The sequence below is a fragment of the Hydra vulgaris genome, chromosome 12, assembly GCF_038396675.1.
Source record: "Hydra vulgaris chromosome 12, alternate assembly HydraT2T_AEP".
Lineage (NCBI taxonomy): Eukaryota > Metazoa > Cnidaria > Hydrozoa > Anthoathecata > Hydridae > Hydra > Hydra vulgaris.
The window spans coordinates 7,192,501-7,215,052 of NC_088931.1; the positions used below are offsets into that span (position 1 = coordinate 7,192,501).

The 22,552-nt window shown below is 29.4% G+C and overlaps 2 protein-coding genes across 3 annotated transcripts in view; both read left to right on the forward strand.

The window, feature by feature from the left end:
• Positions 1-1,937, forward strand: part of LOC100197978 (uncharacterized) — a 67,877-nt gene extending 65,940 nt beyond the window's left edge. For both annotated transcript variants that reach the window (XM_065811389.1, XM_065811390.1), the window contains exon 8: positions 1,669-1,937. In XM_065811389.1, the coding sequence (XP_065667461.1) occupies positions 1,669-1,890 (222 nt within the window). In that variant the 3' untranslated portion in view covers positions 1,891-1,937. The remainder of the gene's footprint in view (positions 1-1,668) is intronic.
• Positions 1,938-7,945: 6,008 nt separating this feature from the next.
• LOC136087919 (uncharacterized) lies at positions 7,946-9,734 on the forward strand. Its single transcript, XM_065811546.1, has 2 exons — positions 7,946-8,804; positions 9,151-9,734. The coding sequence occupies exons 1-2, from the start codon at positions 7,946-7,948 to the stop codon at positions 9,732-9,734; spliced, it is 1,443 nt and encodes a 480-aa protein (XP_065667618.1).
• The last annotated feature ends 12,818 nt before the right edge of the window (positions 9,735-22,552 follow it).

A 22,552-nucleotide genomic window follows, 5' to 3' on the forward strand; every position in this document is an offset into this window, starting at 1 on the left:
TAAATGTGGTAATTGGCTTCGGTTTATATTTACAGAGTAAACAACAAAAGTTTGAAAGTAAATTTAAAGTTAAATTTGCTAATCATTGGTATAAGTTGGTTGACATCAATATTACAAAAATTCGATTCACCACAGCCGCCTTTTAAATAAACTACTAAGCAGGTAGGTAGTGTAGTTAAAATGTTATATTTCAAAAGGGCATTATTCCCATTCTTATGATGATATTTTTTCATTGAAAATGTTTTCATAAAAATACAAAATCCTTGTTCAAAATGTTCTAAGTTGTGAAAATGTTTATTTTGATATTCTTATGTAAATATAAGAATAAAATTTTCACCATTTAAATCTTCAAACAGTTAGCAAGTGGTTACAAATTTAGCTTAATTGTTATAAAGTATTATAAATTTAAATCATTCAGCAATGCAAATAATATTAAAAAACATTCAAATATGAACATATTTAAAACGTAAATTTTCTATAAAATATAACGCTTTTTAAGGTGTTTTTTTTGCATATTGTCCTAAAAATCTTAAAAATTAAATCCGAAGCGATTCTTCATCCAAAATATCAGCAATATTACGCAATATGCGGGATTAAAATCGACCTACCCTAATATATATGTATGTATATATATATATATATATATATATATATATATATATATATATATATATATATATATATATATATATATATATATATTATATTATATATATTATATATATATATTATATATATTATATATATATATTATATATATTATATATATATTATATAATATATAATATATATAATATATATATATAATATGATATAATATATAATATAATATATATAATATAATATATACTATATATAATATATATATTATATAATGATATATATTATATATAATATATATATTATATGTATTATATATATCATATATAATATATATATTATATATAATATATATATTATATATAATATATACTATATATAATATATATATTATATATAATATATACTATATATAATATATATATTATATAATAATATATATTATATATAATATATATACTATATATAATATATATATATCATATATAATATATATATTATATATAATATATATATATTATTTATAATATATATATTATATATATACTATATATAATAAATATATATATACATGTATATATATATATATATATATATATATATATATATATATATATATATATATATATATTAAATTATGTCCTAAAAGAACCAGAATTTTATAGAAATTTTAGAAATAATGGTTTCAAATAAAAGATAAGCACTTATAATTTATATACAAAATATTCAACATTTTTTAACTAAACTTGATATGGTAATTAATTTAATAAAAAAAATTTGTATCAAAGTTAAGGAAACTTTTTGAGATTATTACCTTTTGTTTTATAAACGAAAGAAACTTCGAAGTTTAGATCTTTATAAAAGTTTAATACTTTTTCAATATTTTATAAAAATAACATCAAAAAAAGGCGCAACCATTTGAATTAATAGAAGTAGAATAGAGGAAAATTATTGGGAACAAATACAAATTTTGCAGTCACAAAAAATGTGTTAGCTGCATTAATTTTCTTTCTCCCAACCAACATTATTATTTAGGGTATTAATTTTTTTATTTTTTATTTTTGTAAGGTACTAAGAACCGAAAATTGCTATAGTATGCTTGAAACTAACTTGGAAATTTCTACGTATGAATCCCTTCGCGAATTTGGAGAGACTTCTAATATCTCAACCCTTCCTACTAACGATTTAAATGATATGAAGTACAGTAACAGTGTGCCTTCTAATGTTGATATTCGTTCTGGGTCTCCGTTTTATTTTGAAACTGTAGCATGTTTTTTGAACGAGTCGTAATTTTATTATTGTTAAACAGGATGTTGCGTTTGCACTAGTGATGTAAATTTTCTGGTAAAATTTGATTCAAAATTTACTGGTAAAATTTACCGGTAAACTTTAAATCGAAGAGGGTAAATTTTCCCTTAAAAAATTTTTTTTTCAAAAATAAATCAAAAAAAATTTCAAAATTTATTAGGCGATAAATTTTCAAAATTTTCCGGTAAATTTTACCCTCGCAGCGCTAGTTTGCACGAATCATCATTTTCACAACTATAACCATTGATATATGAAAAGCGTGTTTCTAAAAGGAGCTAAATTACATTTTAATTGTTTTGAGAAAAGTAAAACTAACTATCAAAAAAATTATTTTTTGGTAGTTATTTTTTGAATATAACTTTACATTAGAGCAGAAGGCTAAATTATAGAAGGCTCAGAGCAAAAGGTTGTAGCTGACATTTTTTCGAAACGACGAATGTCAAAAAATGTCTCATAAATCGATGCAAATCCGAGGTTCTCTGATATTCAGCACAAGAATAGTTATTAATGTCAGTTGTTTACTGATTGATACTACCCCAAAAACTACATCGGATTATACACTAAACTCAATTTTCGCCTTTTTGTCAGTTACAACGTTTTTGCTCTGAGTCCGCTTTATAAAAAAATACCTTAGTATATTAAAAAAGAAATTTTTATTCGGCCTATTTTACAGAAATGCAATATATATATATACAAATATATAATGTTGTATTCGATATTTATTAAACTTTAATAAATAATAAAACTTTTAGCGGAAATTTTTTAGACAGCTAAATGACTCATTTAACTTAAGTCAGAAAATCATAATTCTTGTAGTGACATTTCGTATAAAGAAAGATATAACTTTTGATAATTTGTTTCGTTTTACGAAGCTTTATTGAATGGTTTCAACTCCATATGATTACTACAACTATTATCATTAACTTCTTGTTTGTTTATTTTTTATTATTATCATCAAAGTATGATTTATGTATGTTTACTTTGTTTATGTGTGTTCTATGTGAGCATAGGCGCTGGAACATAGGGTGCAGGATGGGCAACTGCCCACCCAACATTTCTGCACAGGGGGCAAAGGATATCTTCTGCCCCCCCCCCTTCCCCCATCCAAAATGTCACTCTCCGCGATTCAAAACAGTGATAATTTTATGCACTCCGATGAAAAAAGACTTTTGCATTCAAAAGAATGCAAAAGTTCTTTTTTTTTGAAAGAACTTTTGGATTCGATAAGAAAGTATTTTAGCTTATCGATATTTGTATTTAAGTTCCTGATGTTGATGTGCATTATCGTGAACTTTAATATGTTAGTTTGGAGTTCAGCTTTAAAAGTTTCAATAACAAAAAATGTAGAGTCAAATACTTTTCTGTTATAAAAGGAAATATCGCCCTCAGTCGCAAAAAAAATTCGATTAGTAAAAAAGTCTCATTGTACAGAGTATAGAGTCCATGAAAATGAAATAAAATTTAAAAAAGCAAAATTTGTTTAATATTTAATTGCACAATTCTTTAACAAATCAATCAATGTCAGGAGCAAAGAAGCCCTGTTTAAAGTCTAAAGACTATAGACGTCTTCTTTTCAAGAGCGAGGTTAGTAAGCATTTAATATGTTAAATTTAAATCATGGAACAGACGATTGTACTAAATAGTTGCCTAGGTTAGCCAGCATACCCAGTGTGATCATTTTACGGCAGCATTTCATAATCGCAAGACTACTGAAAATATTTTTTTTTGATAAATACTAAAAGGTGAAATGTAATATCCAAATCCTTTAGGTCAGACACAGGCCAAACTGAAACTGGTGATTGTGCTTGTGAAACCGCTACATCCTCACAGTATGATTCTGATCCATCAACACAGCCATCTGTGTCTACCACATCCACTTTTTCTGCCAAGTTTGAGTCAAGCAAACCTGCTGTATCGGCAGTAACAGGTACTGCCCTGGTCCTTTATCCCTTTTAATCCCCTTCCACGCACAAATTCCCAACTAAGAAATTTGCATCAGATCAGTATGAAAGGTCCTGTAAGAGTATTTGGTTTGCGAAATGGCCATAGTTACACTATGTTCCTGAGACAGATTCTGTTTGGTGTTGCAACTGCTTGGAAGCTGTGAATAAAAAACTAATAACTTTAAGCAACCGACAAGCTAATGTTTTTGTTGATTCTGGCTTGTCCAACTAGTTGGCTATGCATTTGGAGCCAGTAACATGAGCGGACACTTATCTGGAGTAAGTCTCGGAGAAACTTACCCACAGGCAGTGTATGTTAACTGCGCAAATCATTCGTTGGATCTTGTTTTACAAGAGGTCTGCTTTGAAGTAAAAATGGTTATTGACACAATTCAATTTGTGCGTGATGTTGGAACAATCATAAGAGAGTCTTCAAAGAGAAAGGCATTGTATGCATCTTTGTTTGGTTTAGATGATGTTGTTCTGAACTTGGTCAGCTTATGTCCAACTCGATGGTGCATTAGGGCAAAAGCCATTAGTAGAATTACGACAACTTATGGAGAAGTTTATGAAACATTGTCTCAGCTAGCAGGCGACAGGTCAGTACGTGTTGATGCAAGGGCTAAAATCTCAGGCTTAGCCAAACAAGTTTCTAAGGCACAAACTTTTTATGGAGTCCTATTATGCGATGCTCTGTTTTTTAAATTTGAATTGGTAGCCAAAGCTTTACAGAGCCCATCACTAAGTGCATCAGCCGCTGAAAAATGTGTTCAACTCCTTCTGGCTCAACTTTAAGACTTGCGTAGTGATGAATTTGCTTCAGAATTACACAGGAAGGTCATCGAGAAAGCTACCACACTGAATTTCGAGTTGCCGAAGGCACAGCGTAGTTCCGCAGTTAATACTCCTTGCTCGTTTCTCGCATGGAGCTCAAAGCCGTAATGTGGAACAATTAACTACAGATGTTATCTGGAAGAAAAGTCTCTTCGAAGCCATTGACCACTCAGTTGCAGAACTGCAGCGCCGTTTTAACCAAGAAGAATTGCATAAAATTGCAAACACAGAAGCTATTTTGATAGGTTTAAGCACATCCATAATTAATGCAACCACACTAGCCAGCATGTCACTGCAAAGTTTGCCAAATAATGTCGATGTTCCAATGTTGCAGTTATAGCTGCAAATGCTTCCACAGTTGTTGCCTAAAGATTTACACTAGCTAGCAGCAGCTTTAATAGACCTTGAACCAAGTATCCGCAGGTTATTTGACATGGTGGAACAGGTAGTTGTATTGTGTTTATCTGTTCCAATATCCGTAGCTGGTTCTTAAAGGTCCTTCAGTGCATTGAGACGGCTTAATACTTGGCTGCGGTCAACAATGTCACAAAGTCGCCTCACTCACCTCGCTTTAATGCACATTAACAAAGATTACCTAAACAAGGTTGACATTACAGCACTCATGGAGGAGTTTGTGGCTAAAACCCGTGAACGTTCATCCGTATTTGGTCATTTTTCACAGTAACTGTAATTGTTTTTGGTAGATTTTGTTTCGTACCAAATATTTAAATATAATGATTTAAAAAGGATTGCAAATCTGCATTTAGCAGGGTTAACTATGCCTAAAAAAATTTCAGTGGGATAACGCCCCCCAAACACCCCATTCAGGAAGGGATATCCCTCCCCAAGCCCCACCCATTTCTGCCCCCCTCCTTCCCCCAGTCTTTAAACACTTCCAGCGCCAATGTATGTGAGTATGCTTATTATTAATCATATTATATTTAAAAACTGACGTCACTCCTTTGATCAGAATTCTATTTGAATGAGACACCATCCTTATCAATTATTTAGTTATTATTGTTAAATACTTATAATTAATTTACTCATTATTATATTATTATCATTTTTATGTATATATATATATATATTTTTTTTTTTATTAAACAATTATTTTTACTTACTGCAATCAAGTTATGAAATTTTTTATTATTATTATTATATTTATTATCATTATTATATTATTGTATGATTTAAAAATGGAAAATAATTATCTTGTTGTTGTTGTTGTTGTTGTTGTTGTTGTTGTTGTTATATATGCAAAGGGAAAAAAAGCAGCAGTTCTTTTTATTCTACTGCAAGTATGTATACTGTAAGTATAGAAGTTGTAACATAATTTATCCAGCACATATCAGTGATACGTGATAAATTTGTTAAACACGCATTTGTAAAGAAAAACCAATTAACAACTTTAATAAATTGAAAGAAGTTTCAATAAATGCTGGTTCTGAAACTGAGGTAACCAAAGTTGACTGGCTAAGAACCGTAAGTGTTTTTATCCAAATGAGCTGCAAGCGGCTCATTTTGGTCAAAATCAAATTTTAATTATGACCCTTGCAGTTTGGGACGTTGAGTTAAAAACATTCGCTACAGTTTCTGATTTAACAGATCATACAAAGTTTTCAGTTATGACGTACAACGACCAAATCTTTATTTCTGATCGAGTAAAAGAAGTATTCAGCGACAATGTCACTTTTCAATTTAATATTAAAAGCATTATGTCTGCAATGGATGTGTTTAAAAAACGTTTCAAGAAAAATTTCTTCTGGTATTTTTTTGCAGTGATGCATGGAAAAGGAGTGGTCAACGGAATATGAGCTACTGTTAAGCGTACCGCAGTGCTAGAAGTCAAATCTAGTCAATGCGAGATAAAATCAGCAGCAGACTTCAGCATTACAAAATTTGCATATATCTGTAACTCATATGACAATAAGCGATACAAGACAGCAAAAAATTGAATTCAGTTCAATTTTAAGTCAGTGAAGAAATGGGAAAAATTACTACATCTGTCCAACAACATCTATGAAGCAGTCCAAGATTATCTGTATTTTTTTTTATTCTAACGGTCTCTGTCCGATATCATCTGAAAATTTAACGAACCCTAATAACATCTTTAGGACTACATCTGTTAACTTTTCTCCAAGTCCAACAACATCTGGAAGAATTTTCTCCAAATGTGGTTACATCTGAAAAAATTCCTATTAGTAATAACATCTGGTTAAAATAATGCGTTAATAGGTAATATTTTTTTGCAGATCCAGTTACATCTGAAAAAATTCCTATGTGTAACAACATCTGGGTAAAATAATGTATTATTTAATAAAATCTACAGATGTAGTTGCACAGATGTTGTTATACTTAGAAAATTAAAAAGATGTAACTACATTAGTAATATTCATTTAACTTTTGCACAGATGTTATTAGACATCAATGAGATTTCAGATGTCGTTGGACAGATGTTATTTTACTTCATTGTATTTACAGATGTTGTTGGACAGCTGTTATTATACATCATTATATTTACAGATGTTGTAAGACATGGTAAAAACTGATGTTGTTACCCTGACGCCAAGAAGTATCAAAGATATATCAAAAGCATTATATTTATGTTCAGAATGATAGCGTTATTCCAATGCTATTTTGACCTGATTATAATTAAATTTATTATAAAATTACTAAATTTTAAAACATAATCATAGTTGCATCTTTTTGTTGCGTCACTGAGCTGGTAGTTTTTTCGGTAAACTAATGCGGTATGAAAACTTTGTTGCTTGTGGCTTATGTTATGATTTTCCGAGAAAATTTTATATTATTTTCAAAATGCTTCAGTGATACGTATATATATACAGGCCCGGCTCGAAGCGTGTTCGAAGTGTGCAATGCACAGAGGCGCCGCAGGCGCCGAAAATTCAAAGGCGCCTACAAGATTATATGAAATATAAATTTTATACAGTATGAAATTTTATTTTTTTAGTTTTTAATTTTTGTAAAGTAATTTTTTCTTTTTTTTATAAATGAAAAGACGCCTCCAAATGAATTTTTATTACCAAAGGAATCTTAATTTCTATTTTTTCAAAATTTAGATAAGTAGTAAGTATTGTATTTTCAGCGCCACATAAAAATGTTGTCTGTTAATTTTCATTTTCACACTTAGAAAAGGAATTTAAATTTTATAAGTAAGTGAATTTGAATCATAAACTCACTGTAAGTGAATTTGAATTATAATACTGAAAAATTAAATACTAAAAATTATTTTCTGTAACATGGATCGGAAACGGAAATTGTCTGGTTGGCAAAACAAACGAAATAGGGAAAACAGGCTGAAAGAGCAATTTAAAAATCAAAAAACGTTGAACAGCTTTCTGCAAGTTCGGCAAAATGAAGGCATTTCTGATAAGATAGTTAAAGAAATTGATACACATGAGCGTGAGTATGATGAATATATTGTAACTGGTGAGAAGTCTGTATCTGAAACTGACGAAACTAACGTTAATGTTGAATTAAATGCTAGCACTAGTACAGCTAATCAAGATGAATGTTTAAGTAATGAGGTAGAAAAAAGTGCTGAGAATATATCTAGCTGTAATGATTTTTGTAATATAACGGATTGGCCAGAAAATTGGCAGAATTTGCAAATTCAAAACATAGTTTCCAAAGGTTCAATACACGCTAATATTAACCAGTACCCAAAAGACAGTTTGGGTCGATCATTTAACAAAATACATTTTCATCGAAAAACAGCAAATAGTGAATTATTTAAAAGAACCTGGCTTGTATATTCATCTAAAGTAGATCGGGTATTCTGTTTTTGTTGTAAAATATTTAGTAGCGATGAATTTGCCTTAGCAAAAGGAGGAACAAATGATTGGGGCCACATAACAATAATTTTAAAAAGACATGAGCAAATTACTAAACATTTTCACTGCTATGGAACGTGGATTGAGCTTAAAAAACGGCTTTCTTGTGGTCAAGCCGTTGATTGTTTAGCTAATAAATTATACTTGAGTGAAGTAGAACATTGGGATGAAGTGCTCAAGCGAATAATCTCAATTATTTTAATGATGGCCTCAGAAAATATTGCATTTAGAGGATCTTCAGACGGAATATTCACCGAAAATAAAGGTAAAATTTTAAAATTGTTGTGATACACGATGGGAAAGCCATGTTAATGCCGTTAGTGTGAAAAGCGGATTGAAAGGCATTTATTCAGCGTTAAAAGAAGTCGTTCAATTGGAAAAAGATGCACTTACACGCATAACAGCTGAATCAATCGCATCAAAATTAGACAGTTTTGAATTTATTTGTGTTCTAACATCTGGCAAGATGTTCTATCAGAAATAAATTGTACGAGCAAATTATTACAATTACAGAGCATGGATGTGAGATCAGCAGGTAGTGTGTTAAAAAAAAACAACTGAATTTTTGATTTCTCGTAATTCCAAAGTTTCTTTCGCTAAATATATTTCAGAAGCTAAAGTATGCGCTATAGATGCGGATTTAACAAACGATTTTAGGCCTGAGGTAGAAAATCGAATCCGAAAAAGAACGCTTTTTTTTGGAGAGGAGCCTGAAACACCCGAGTCCATTAATCCTAAAATGAAATTCAAAAAGAAATTTTTCGACGTATTATTTACAATAGCATTTTCTTCAATGAAAGAACGTTTTGAATCATTTTCAACTGTTATGCTACCTTTTGAACTTTTGCATGATATTAAAAAATGTGATGAAATGGAGAACAATGAACTCATAAATAAATGTAAATTATTAGAAACAACATTAACTTATAAAGAAAGCAAAGACCTTGAAGCAAACGAATTACAAATTGAACTGAAGTTGTTGTCTCGAAAAATTAAAGATGATACTAACCAAGAAAACATTTTGAAATGGGTTTATAATAACAACGTTGAAGAACTCTTTCCAAATACACTGATTGCATTAAGAGTGCTATTAACTTTGCCTGTTTCTGTTGCTAAAGGTGAAAGAACTTTTTCTAAATTAAAAATGATTAAAAATATACCAGCGATCAACTATGGGGCAAGAAAAATTGAATGATATATATATATATATATATATATATATATATATATATATATATATATATATATATATATATATATATATATATATATATATATATATATATATATATATATATATATATATATATATAGAATTCATAGCGTAAATTAAACATTGTAAAAAACGTCGTAAAGTTTAAATGTCAAATGAGTAGAACAAATACCGTTAATGTACAAGACTATTATTTGTTTTGTTAAATTACCTTTAAATTTTTTTTATTTTGCTTTCAAGTACCAAATCATTCTTTTGTAAAATATGGTCTAAAATCCATAAAATACCAAAGCAGATAATATCAAATGCCAAAAAAAATACCATAAGTTGCGCAACGCTAAATTTCACAAAAAAACAAAAAAAAAAAAAAAGATCAAAGTTTTCACTCGCAAAGCTTAAAGTTAAATCAAAATAGTCCATTAAGTTTTCAAAAAATTCACCGCTTAAGAGAGCTTAAGATCTCCTACTGTATCCAATTTTTTAGAAAGAGATTATTTCTAAAACCTCTGGTTTACAACTTTTAATGTGTTTTTATTATACCTATATTATTTTTTATTATACTTATTTTTTATTACTATTTTTTATTTAATTTTTCAGTTAACATTTACTACATGTCGTATAATATAACCTTTTCATCTGGAAGGAGATCATACTGATCTTCTTCCAGATGAAAAGTTTATATTATATGATACAGATTATTTCATTAACTTTGTTACTTCCATTTTTTTTTAATATTTATGCTATTATACCTATTTATTATTATTTCTCATTATTCTTATTTATTAACTCTATTACTTTTTTTTGAATTTTTATACTATTTGTTATTATTATTACTGTTGCTTTTATTGTATTATTACTATAACTGTCATTTTTGTTGTAATGTTGTAGGTAATTACTTTAGATTGGTACTTGTACTATTTGTAAAAGTTCTTGGAAATTTACAACTTATTTTTTTAGAACTATTTATATTGTTTCATAATTCTTATAGTTGAAATAATTTAAAATTGAACTTTATATAGCCACGACAGGAAATGCCGTAAAATATACCAAAAATATAATATATTAACAAGATTTTTTATTTTAGTTTACAAAAAATTTCGTCCATCTTATACTTAAATTTATTGAAAGGGAAGAAGGGGGAGGGGTTAAGTAGATGAAAAGTAGTCTCATTTATGGGGGAAAAGAAAGAGGGATAGCCTTAAAAGTATGGAATCAAGCATCAGGGACAAAATTATCGAGTCGAAATTCTATATTTTTGATTTATGTACGTTATATAAGAACGACCTTTAAGAAACATAAGTTCCTATAAATATGCACAACAAACGAACCATTTCGTCTGAACAATTTCATTATAGTACGTCTGAACAATTTCATTATAGTACGTCTGAACAATTTCATTATAGTACGTGTGAACAATTTCATTATAGTACGTGTGAACAATTTCATTACCAGTACCCTATATTATGATTAAAAAAAATAAGAGGATATTTTAAATATTTTGTGAAAATCATGTCAATAAGCTAGAATAAAATTCTCAGAATTTTTTTAAATCGATTTTGTTTTAAGTTAAGAAAAGTCGATAAAGGTGGTTGGAGTTGTGGTTTTTTGAACTCATTCAATATGTATACAAGACTCTTGTTCCATTCACAAATGCACTGATAGACAACAGAATGTTTACCATACTTCTGAGTTTTAAATGATGGTACACTAAGTTTTCCATTATATATGTTTCTAGTAGAGTATGTATGTATTATTCTACTTTCTGTAAAAAAATCTGTTATAGAAGAAGGTAAATTTTTATTAAGAAAGTCAAAAAACAAAAAAAAGATTAGCAAATTTTACAAGCGCTGGAAAGGTAAAAATTTTTAGTTTTTTGAAAGATTCTGATGTTTCTGACTTGAAAGGTTGGAAGTTTATAATTCTTATGGATTGACGTTGAGAGGACATTAATTTTTTGATGTGATAGTTGCCATTTTGACCCCAAATTTGACAACTTTATCGACATAATGACGAATTATTGAAAGTGCGCAGTAAGCTTGAGTTAGTTTCTTGCGTAGCTCATCAATATGAAAATTCCGCAAAAGATTGCAGTCAATCAAAACACCTAGATATTTAATAACTTTTATAGGATATAACCGTTTATTATTAATTTTAATTTGAGTATTACAATTGTTTTGATTGTGTTTTTTTCTAGAAGATGAAAAAAAGATTAGCTCAGTTTTTTTTGTGTGTTTAAACATATTAAGTTAGCATTTAACCAGTGAACAATACTTTTTAGATCCGAATTTATGTTTTTACATAGAGAATTATACGATTTGTTGATATGCAATAGGTTTGTGTCATCAGCGAAATGATGAATTGACGAGAAGCGAATAGAGTTGTTTTTATCATTAACATAAATTAAGAACAAAAGAGGACCAAGAACAGAACCTTGAGGAACACCGCACTCAACAGATTTATTAGTAGAATTATAACCATTAATACTTAAAAATTGTTTCCGATCTGTAAGTTAAGAGCGAAACCAGTCACTTACAACACCACGAAAACCATAGTGTTCTAATTTAGAAATCAAAGTGTTATGATCAACGGTATTAAAAGCTTTTTGTAAATCTATAAAAATGCCACAAACAAAATGACCAAGTTAAATAAGTTAAGAAAAGAGTACACTCTAGAACACATAAGAACACTCTAGAATACATAATTTTTTCAAGAAGTTTACTAATGTTAGGTAAAAGAGAAATAGGTCTGTAGTTAGTACATAAAAGTTTAGAGCCGTTTTTAAATATTGGAACAACACAAGATAATTTTAGAACATTCGTAAAAGTTCCATTTACGAATGATATATTAAATAGTTTAGAAAGAATAATTGAAAATTCATAGTTAAAATCGATAAGCATGTTTGTAGGAATGCTATTTGGGTCGATTGATTTTCTCGGCTTCAAATTAGATATAAGAGATGAAACTTCAGGAATATTTGTTGGAGATAGGAGTAGACTATGTAAATTTGGATATTTAAGATATTTTGTATAGTTTATGTAAGACGAATGAATATTGGATTTAAGTTTCTGTTTTTGACATTTATTAAATTATTAATTCCTTTCCAAATTTTGCGAAGATTTTTTACATTTTCTGTAAAGTACTTTTTAAAATGCATTTTTTTACTGAGCTTAATTAAGGTAATTATCATGTATTTATATTGTTTGAAAGCAGTTTTAAATTTGTTTATGTTCCTAATATCTTTTGATCTTAACATTTTATTTTTAAAAAAGATTGCGTATTTGAATCGATTTTAAGATTCCCTTTGTAATCCAAGGTTTAAATCGACGTTTGAAGTTCTTAATACTAATAATAATATAGTGCTTCAAAAGCTTTTTTCAATGCATTTCCTCTATGTTGAAATTATTTAAAAGATGAGTTCAGTTTTTTAGATTGATTTATAAGTTTTCATTTTAGAGTGCAACTTTTTACAACTTTTAGTTTTGGTTTAGCAGAATAAGCTGCTTTCTTATTCGAATCGGCTTTTAATCTTTCTCGATATTTCTTAGATCTTTCTCCGGACATTTTTTTCTTTTTATTTGAACTTCGAGACATATTGCAAACTTGGTATTCTGCATAACATTTTTTCTTACTTCTAATTTGGATTCTATTTCTTAAAAATGTATAATGGGAGCGCAAACAGTAACCAATATTTCAAAAATATTTACTTAAAAAACTTCACGATATAAAAATGGTTGAAACTTTTTTCCAGTGAGCAAATCCAGGTTTCGCGTTTTTTTATAAAATCCTGACCTGAATATAATAAGTGCTTGAATATCGAATTCATTTTTAATAGTGTATAAGTTATAACAAATTTTAATATATTAAAAAGAACTATTTAATATAATACACCTATTAAATATCTATCGCAAATTATTATAAGAAAATGAGTCTAAACGGTTTAGATAAATTTAAATGAATTTAAATGTTGATGGGTTCAGTGACGCAACAGTTTTGAAATTATAATTATAAGTTAATCTAATGCTTTCAAATACTGTTTTGACGTTTGATTTTTCTCCGTCTTTATAAATCGGGATAACTTTGGCAATTTTTAATAGATCAGGGAAAACCCCTTGTTGTATAGTTGTTTTGAAAACTTCAAATAGAATATATTTCAAACTTTCATATCAATCTATAATTATGTTCCCGTTTATTCCATCCGCACCGATCGCTTTGTTTCTTTTTAGAGATTTGAAGGCTCTTTCAAACTCTTCAATTGATAAATGTAGTAATAAGTCAAGGAGAGAGTAAATTATTTGAAGTTGTCAAAAAACCATTAAAGGAAATATTTGTGGAAGGAATCCTATCAGCCAGCCTACTTCCGATATCAGTAAAGTATTTATTAAATTCTTTCGCTATTTCATTTGGTTCATATACACATACATTGTTTATTTTAATCATTTTCGGAAGGAAATTTGAACAGGTTTTCTGTTTCCCCGTTAATTCTTTCAATATTTTCCATATTTGTTTTGAGTCATTTTTATATTTAGTAATTAGATTAGAGTAATTTTTTTTTCAGGTTTTTACAAATTTTTTCTGATAAAGTTTTGTAGTTTTTATATCTGCGTAAATTAGCATTAGATTTTGTTTTTAAATATTTTAAATACAGTTTTTGTTTAATTTTTGAAGATTTTTCAAGACCCTTGGTAATCCAACAACTATTTAAGGTTTTTGATTTTAAGGTTATTTCGGAGACGGGAAAATTTGCATCGTGCACCGAGAAAAGTGTATTAAAGAACTTATTAGAGATTACATTTATGTCTTCGTTAAAATTTATATGCTTCCAGTTTAACAATGATAATTGATATTTAAACATTTCTAAATTTTTTTTTTAAAATACGTTTTCATATAGTTTGACTTTTATTAGTGTTAGAAGTTAAAATTGTGTTAATTGTTAGAAAAATGGAAAAATGGTCTGATATATCTGATTTTTATAATGCCTTTTTGCATGTCATTGTCATATACATCTGTTGTTAAAATATTGCGGTATTGCTCCTGATACAAATATTTCATCATAAAATTGTTTTATTTTTTTGTTTTCGCTATATCGTAAACAATCCATATTTAAATCGCCACTTACTGAGTGTTTTTTCTTTTCTTTGTTACTTTTATGAAAAATATTGTGCTTTAAGTATAAGCTTAAATTTTCTAACGCAACGCCAGGTGGTCTATAACAACAACTTAGTAATAGTAATAGTAATATATTTAAATAAGTCCTCGTAGATAAAATGACAAATAATTAAAAAACAAACAAACAAAACCAACAAATTATACAAAAATTTATGGTTTGTGAAATATAAACTTTAGGTAAAAAAAAAAGCAATTGTTATTTCATAGCAAGTAAGTTGATATCAAAATTGGGAAAAAGGGAAAAAAGATTGCTTTCATTTAATTAAAGTTTACATCTATGACAAATAGTATATAAAAAGCCAATACTTGTAGCTGTAGAATCAATTAAAAAACGTGCAACTCATCTTTAGTAAAAGATCTACTGTTTGCAGCTGTACAAAAAAAATACTTGTCAATTCTATTCTTAAATGCGTTAACTGACGGAACAATTTTGCATGCTGACGGCAAGTTCCAATCATTGACAATACGATTTGTAAAAAAATTGTGACGAGCATTATTATATGTGAATTCACGCATTAGGACGTTGGAAGATGATCTGCGAATTGGTGGATTATGTCAATTGATACTCTCAAAACCGTTTTCTAGCTTCAACTGTTGGATTAAGTCTCCTGCGAGTTTCCAAAATAATAAAATTGAGTCGATGTATATATATATATATATATATAGTATATATATATATATATATAGTATATATATATATATATATATATATATATATATATATATATATATATATATATATATATATATATATATATATATATATATATATATATATATATACTTGGACCAACAAATTTTTGTTTTGGAGCATCGATAAAGTATTATTTCATGATTAAACATTTAAAATTGGAAAGAGCTGCACAAATCACTATAATGTCATTAAGATTATCAAGAAGTGATATAGGAAATTCTTGTCCAATTATTCGAAAAGTTTTCATTCTTCTAATTATCTGTTCAATGAGAATTCTGAGTTTAGCAATATTACTCGTTTTTACTACTTCTTCAGGTGTCATTTGAGAAGCTCCTGGTTTTCCAGGTGGGGAAATAAAGGTAATCCTATAAGCAGCACACTCACTAGCAATATTAAAACCTTTATCAGCCATGATTGAAGAATAAGGAGGGAATTTTGTAAGATAGTTACAATCCAATGTTATTGCTTTATCTGATATTCTTCCAGTATATGCTTCCGAAACAAAATTTATGAAAGAGCTGGATGTAACTGATACAAGGAACTTCATTGTATTGTGGTGCTTGTACTCAGACCATGTTGCAGATTGCAGTTCTAAATCTTTTGGTGTTTCAATAAAAATTTCAGAGCAGTCAAATATTCCTAACAGACTTTGATTATTTTTAAAACGATCAGGATGATTCAAGCGAACTTTTTCTTCATCTGGAAAGTAAACGAATGATTTTAAATACTGTGACATGACTCTAATCCACAATTTAAACATTTTTGAAACAGTGCCAAGAGAAACACTAAATCTATCAACTAGGTCATTGCTTAAGAGTCCAAGACGTAATTTCATAAGAACGAGTAAAAACTCATCTTGTAAACATAGTTTTCTGCATCTTCCAAGTTTTTTTGGTGTGATTTTATGAGGTTTTTTTTTAGGAGAACATTTCATTTCAGTTTTGTAACTAAATCGACGATGTACAATTGGTTTTATAAGGTCGTGAAGAATGTGAAAAACTTTCAGGGAAGGAATGTTTGTGTAAAAGTTACACTTTTTGTCATTTGTTAATAATTTTTTGTAGACTTTCTTTTGAAGATTATTTTTGACTTTGTTTTTAATTATATTTACTTGAATTTGTAATTTTTTGTTTTAAAAAAGATTTAATTTTTGTAATTTGTCAATAGTTTTTTTTAAGCTACTAATTAAAAAAGTTGATTCTTGAGCTTGAGTGAACTCATTATGATTAAAAAGTGAATTAATATTATTTTCTTCTTTATCTACTACTACCACTGGTACTGGTTCAATCATAAAGTCAACAGGGTTTTTTGTAGCGAAGTTGACACGAATTAACGAGGAAGTAGAACATAACTGTTTAACAGAAATGGTGTCTTGATTTTGATCAACTATTGTATTAAAGTATGTATTGGAGTTAACATTTGATTTGTATTTTTTAAGTAAAGACTGTGTGGAGTCGGTATTTATTATACTGTTTCTATTTAGAGGTCGAGAGCTAGGACACAAAAGAGCAACTTTATGTCTAGAATCATATCCAAGGTTCTCAGTGGGATAAGGATTTTTAATATTAGGTTCTTTATCTTTAAAATGATTAGAACAAACTCGTGCATCTTTCTTTGGGCAGAAAAAATCATTTGTCTTATTAGTGTTTAGGCGGTTAATAAGTTTGATCCAAATTTCACGTTGGGAGGGAGTTTTTTGATAGTTGGAAAAGGAAATAAATGAAAAGGCGATGCACAACTACATCCAATATCCTCTTTTCTACATTTATGTTCAGTGCATATTGCATATTTCCATTTCATAAATCTATAGCTTCCATTTGAACAATTTTTTACAACGCAATGATATGCCATTTTACTAATAACTACTTATTAAAACTAAAGCAAAATAAAAAAAAGTATAATAAATCAAAATAGTTAGTTTATTTAGCAGTTTTTATTTCAAAATAATCATTTCATTTTGCAAAAACATACCAAAATATAAAATTTATTCAAAGAAACAGCTTAATTCCCTTATAAAACGTACCGTTTTTTAAGTTTGTTTACTCGAAATTTTTGTGTGTTTGTTAACATGTTTTACAACTTTAGGGAATTTCGAAAACCGTGTATTCCTACAACGCGTTTATTCAATTGTCGCCCTATTAAAATTGCTTCAAAACCAGGAAGATTAGAGTTATTATTAAGAAGTTGGAGTTATTATTAAGCTCATTTTGTGAACACAAATTTCCCGTTAAACAAATAATATCAAAATAGCTTTTAGTTTCTTCTATAAAATGTCGAAGCATTTTCGTTTTTTAATTTTTCAATTTCGTTGTAAAATTTTTCTCATAATTTATCAAATTTATCTCCTAAGGTTTTTAGTAGAGTACTTTCATGACATTTAAAAATTCTTTTACAATTGTTAAAGATTTCGCCATTTTCGAATTATTTCAAAATATAAAAACTTATTTTAGCATCAATAAAAAAACGCGTCTTATCTCGTTGAAAGCGTTCAAGCGTTACTTTAAACTTTTTTATTATAACTTTAAGTAGCAGCTTTGATCATTTGTTTTCAAAATTTTTCAAAACTGTTTTATCCAGTTATCCAGTTATTTGCTAAGTATATTTATGATCATTGCCGTATTTGTCAATATCTATTGAATTGGCCTACAAATTACTGAAAACTGTAAAATGATATATAAAAAGATTTGATATAAATATTTGCAGTGTTTTACAATTTTTTCCTGATATAAAGACGTCATTAATTAATGAAAGGGAAAAAATTTGAACTATTTAAAAATAAAGTTAGCGATAAAAATAAAGAAGTATTAATTTTGAGGTCATAAATTCAACCGCTATGTTTAGATAAGTACGTTTAAGCAGTAGTGCAGCGGTTTGCGCGCTTGCCTTGGAAGCAAGAGATCCGTTGTTCAAGCCACCTCTGGGCAAGATTTACAACACCGGTACGGAAGGAGGCGTAAACTTCCTTTCAAATGCTCTTCCGCGGTGTTCTGTGATAAGACCGTAAGAGCATCTTGGGGCACCTAAATAAAAAATTAAAAAAAAAAAGGTCTCCCTCGCCACAACCTTGCTAGGACACTTCTGACTTTATAAATCAATATATTTAAAAATGAGCGGGAATCCATAAAAAGTACCGTTTCTTTTTTCACCCGACTGAATTGTGTCAAATACCCTACTAGCCGACTAAATTTGTCAAAAAACAGACAATAACTTAAAAATCACCTTCTTTGAGGGGATAAAACATCCTCTTCCCCCTAAAATCGTCTTTGTATGCAATCTATACGCATAAAAAATCTTTGTTTCTTTAAAACACTCTACAAAAATAATACACAATAAAATTTATAAATCTAAAAAAAGACTTTATTCTTTGTATTTTTTTAATGAATGTTTTACATCGTAGTTAAGAGAAGTAAAAGCTAGAAATATGTTATACACAAGCTCAAAAGACAAGTTAACGCGGAAAATATCAAAGTTTTTGTTGTTTTACAAAAGTAATGTAAGTAAAAATAACATATAACAACTTAAGCGTTTTATTGTTTTTTGTTAAAAAATGCGCGATTATTAAATTGACTATAAAAATTTGACTAAAAGATGTGCATTTTTGCTTGTGGATCATTTTTATTTTATATTTTTTCTTAAAATATTCAAAGAATACCCAAATATTACGATGATAAAACGCATATTTTTAAAACAAAGAAATGAATTTTATAAAACTATATAATAACTATGAAATTTATTTCTGTAAGAAATTTTTGAAAGTTCAAAAACACTAACCTTGTCAAACAAAGCCGCTGCGCGGAGAAACAATTTGATCTCTAAAATCTCCAAAACTTACTCGATGTTCTAGTCTGTGAAACCGATATAATTTTAATCAATTGTATCCACAAATAATGTTCTATAAAAGATATGAACCTTCGATTACTTGATTGATTGAACAAATGTAGCCCTAAAACTTTGCCCCAAACTAAAATTTTGGCCCCAAAAGTGAAAGCAAACAAGTTGATAAAATGTTTTTTTACTATTCTAAACTAAATTTATATTAATCGATAAATTATAAATTTTATACATTATTCTTTCAGCGCACAGTGGAAACTTAAAAAACCTGGCCAAAAGTCATAAAAGAAACTAAGTCACTAAAAAGTTTGTGGATTTAAAAAGTTTATAAATTTTGATCCCCTGAACCTAAATTGACATTTGATTTTTAAGAATTTAAAAATGACGTATCCAAAATGGCAGTATTTGAAAAAATAAAAAATTAGTAGAAATGCATTTGGTCCTTCCTTGTATTGAAACATTTAGTTTCTATTTGACATTTAAATTCAATTGGTTAATGTGGCAAACCTCTAATGATGAACCTCGAAAGTTCATAAAGGTCGACAGAAGCTTTTCTTCTCATTTTTTTTGCTTGAAAAATCTAAAATAGCTTTGATGTTTACTTCAGGAAAAAATTTTTTTTTTTTTTTTTAAACATCTTCGCTTCCAACAAGGCTGCAAGCAGCCACTAAATAAAGTTGAAAGTTACTGAAAGAGAGAAGATGAAGATTGTAGAGCAAGATAACGATTGATGGATGACTTAAAAGATTGCAAATTAAATGAATCAGGAAAGCAAGATAAAGGAAGCGAATTCCAAAGAGCTGATGTTCGGGGAAAAAAACTAGACGAATAAGAGTTTTTGGAGCACTTAGGAAACAGTCAAAGAAAAAGGATGAACTTAATTGAATGACGAGTAACACGAGAATGAATTTTAGTAGATGGCACAAGAGACGCTAGCTCTTTAGAGCAGTGCCCATTATAGTATTTGTAGAAAAGAGAAAGAGAAGCAACATTATGACGATGTGATAATGGTTGGAGGTTGGCTGCAAGAGCAGGTCCAACTATGTTTACAATACGTTTTTGCACCTTGTCTAAATAAGAAAGGGCATCATTAAAAGATCCGGCTTAGATATGGCAACAATATTCCATACAAGGCCGGATTTGAGATTTATAGAGATAGAGAATAGAATCCGAAGTAAGAAAGTGTCGAGCTCGATAAAGAGATGCAACCTTAGCAGATGCTAATTTTGCAACTGATTTAATAAATTGTTTCCAAAATAGATTGGAAGTAAGAGTTAGTCCAAGAAGATGAAGAGTAGGTGACTCATCGAGTACATCACCGTTCATAAATATAGGAAGATCTAAATTATTGCGATCATGATTGGCTGAAAAAAATTGAGTTTTATCTGAATTGAAGTTCACCAGCCACTGTGAGCCCCATGCTGTAGCAGAAGTGAGATCCTTTTGAAGCTCATATGCCCCCTCCAAGCAATCAGAGGGTGTTAGTTTCTTATCACGACAAGAATAAATGGTAGCACCATCAGCAAACAATGCCACCTTAGATGTGAGAATATCTGGAAGATTGTTAATATACGTTAAAAAGAGTAGGGCCAAGGATAGAACCTTGAGGAAACCCTGAAACTACAGAATAAGAAGAAGAGTGTTGTCCATCGAGGACAACTTTTATGCTACGATTGGAAAGGAAGGATTCAATGATCTTAAAGATGTTGCCGGATACACCATAAGAAGAAAGCTTATGGAGAAGACCAGCATGCCAAACTTTATCAAAAGCTTTTGAAATGTCAAAAGTGATGGCCTTAACCTCTCCACCTTTATCTAATGCACGATAAAATCTGTCAGTTATTAATGTTAGCAAATCAGCTGTAGAACGAGAAGATCGAAATCCATACTGATGGTCAGAAAGTAAGTTATGAGATTCAAGATGAGAAAATAAGTGTTTGTTAATTAAAGATTCAAAAACCTTGCTTATGATAGGAAGAAGACTTATGGGACGGTAGTTAGACGAATCAGATCGCTCTCCAGAATTTTTGAAGATAGGGATAACAGATGCCGCTTTCCAGCAGGCTGGAAAATAAGAATCTGATAAGCACTTGTTGAATAGTTTTGAGAGTATAGACGACAGCTCCGGAGAACACTTCTGCAAGACAATAACAGGTATGTTGTCCGGGCGACAAGCTGTACAAGAGTCTAGGCAGGAAATCACTTTAGATACAGATGCTGGAGTGATATGAATGTCAAGCAATGGATCAACCTGTTTATTGGCAATATCAGGTAGAACGCAACTAGTGGAATCAAGAGATGATATTGATGAAAAGTTTTTAGCAAACAATTCGGCTTTGTCTTAAGATGAGGTGAAAAAGTCTGAACCATACAAGAGAGGTGGAATTATAGATTTGCCCTTATTATTGATATTATTAAAGATTCTCCAGAAGTCACGAGAGCCTAATTTTTGAGATGACATACGAGATTTCATGACCTGAGAACAGCGGGTTTTGGCGTTAGACAAAACCTTTTTACAATTGTTTCAAGCAGTAATAAACAGACGTCTGTTTTCTGGAGAATTGTTTTGCTGATAAATATGGAAGTAACGGTTTCGATTTGCAATCGCAGCAGCACAGTGTGAGGAAAACCATGGAGAAGAGTGAGGCTTGACCTAGAATTGTCGAGAGGGAAGAAAAGATTCCATGTCAGCCTGAATCCACGAAGTTATGTAAGAAGCACATTTGTCGACAGGAAGACGAAAGATTTCTACCCAAGGGCCATCACGAAGAAAATCACGGAAAGAATCCCAGTCAGCTTTACTGTAATTGTAATAGGTTCAATAATTGGGGGATTCAGGTGATGAAGAAGAATGAGATATGATTTTTAGAGAGATCAAACTGTGATCAGAAGAACCTAAGGGTGAATGTGGAGAAACTGAGCACTGACTAGAATCAGAAACAATACATAAGTCAATAGAGAAGGTAAATGATTAGGGTTGTCTGTAAAGCGAGTTGGAAAGTTGACTATTTGAGTTAGGGATTGAGAAAGGCAAAAGTTGTGGGCTTTAATGCCTGCAGAATCACTGACACTAGAGCCAAGCCATTCAGAGTGGTGAGCATTAAAGTCA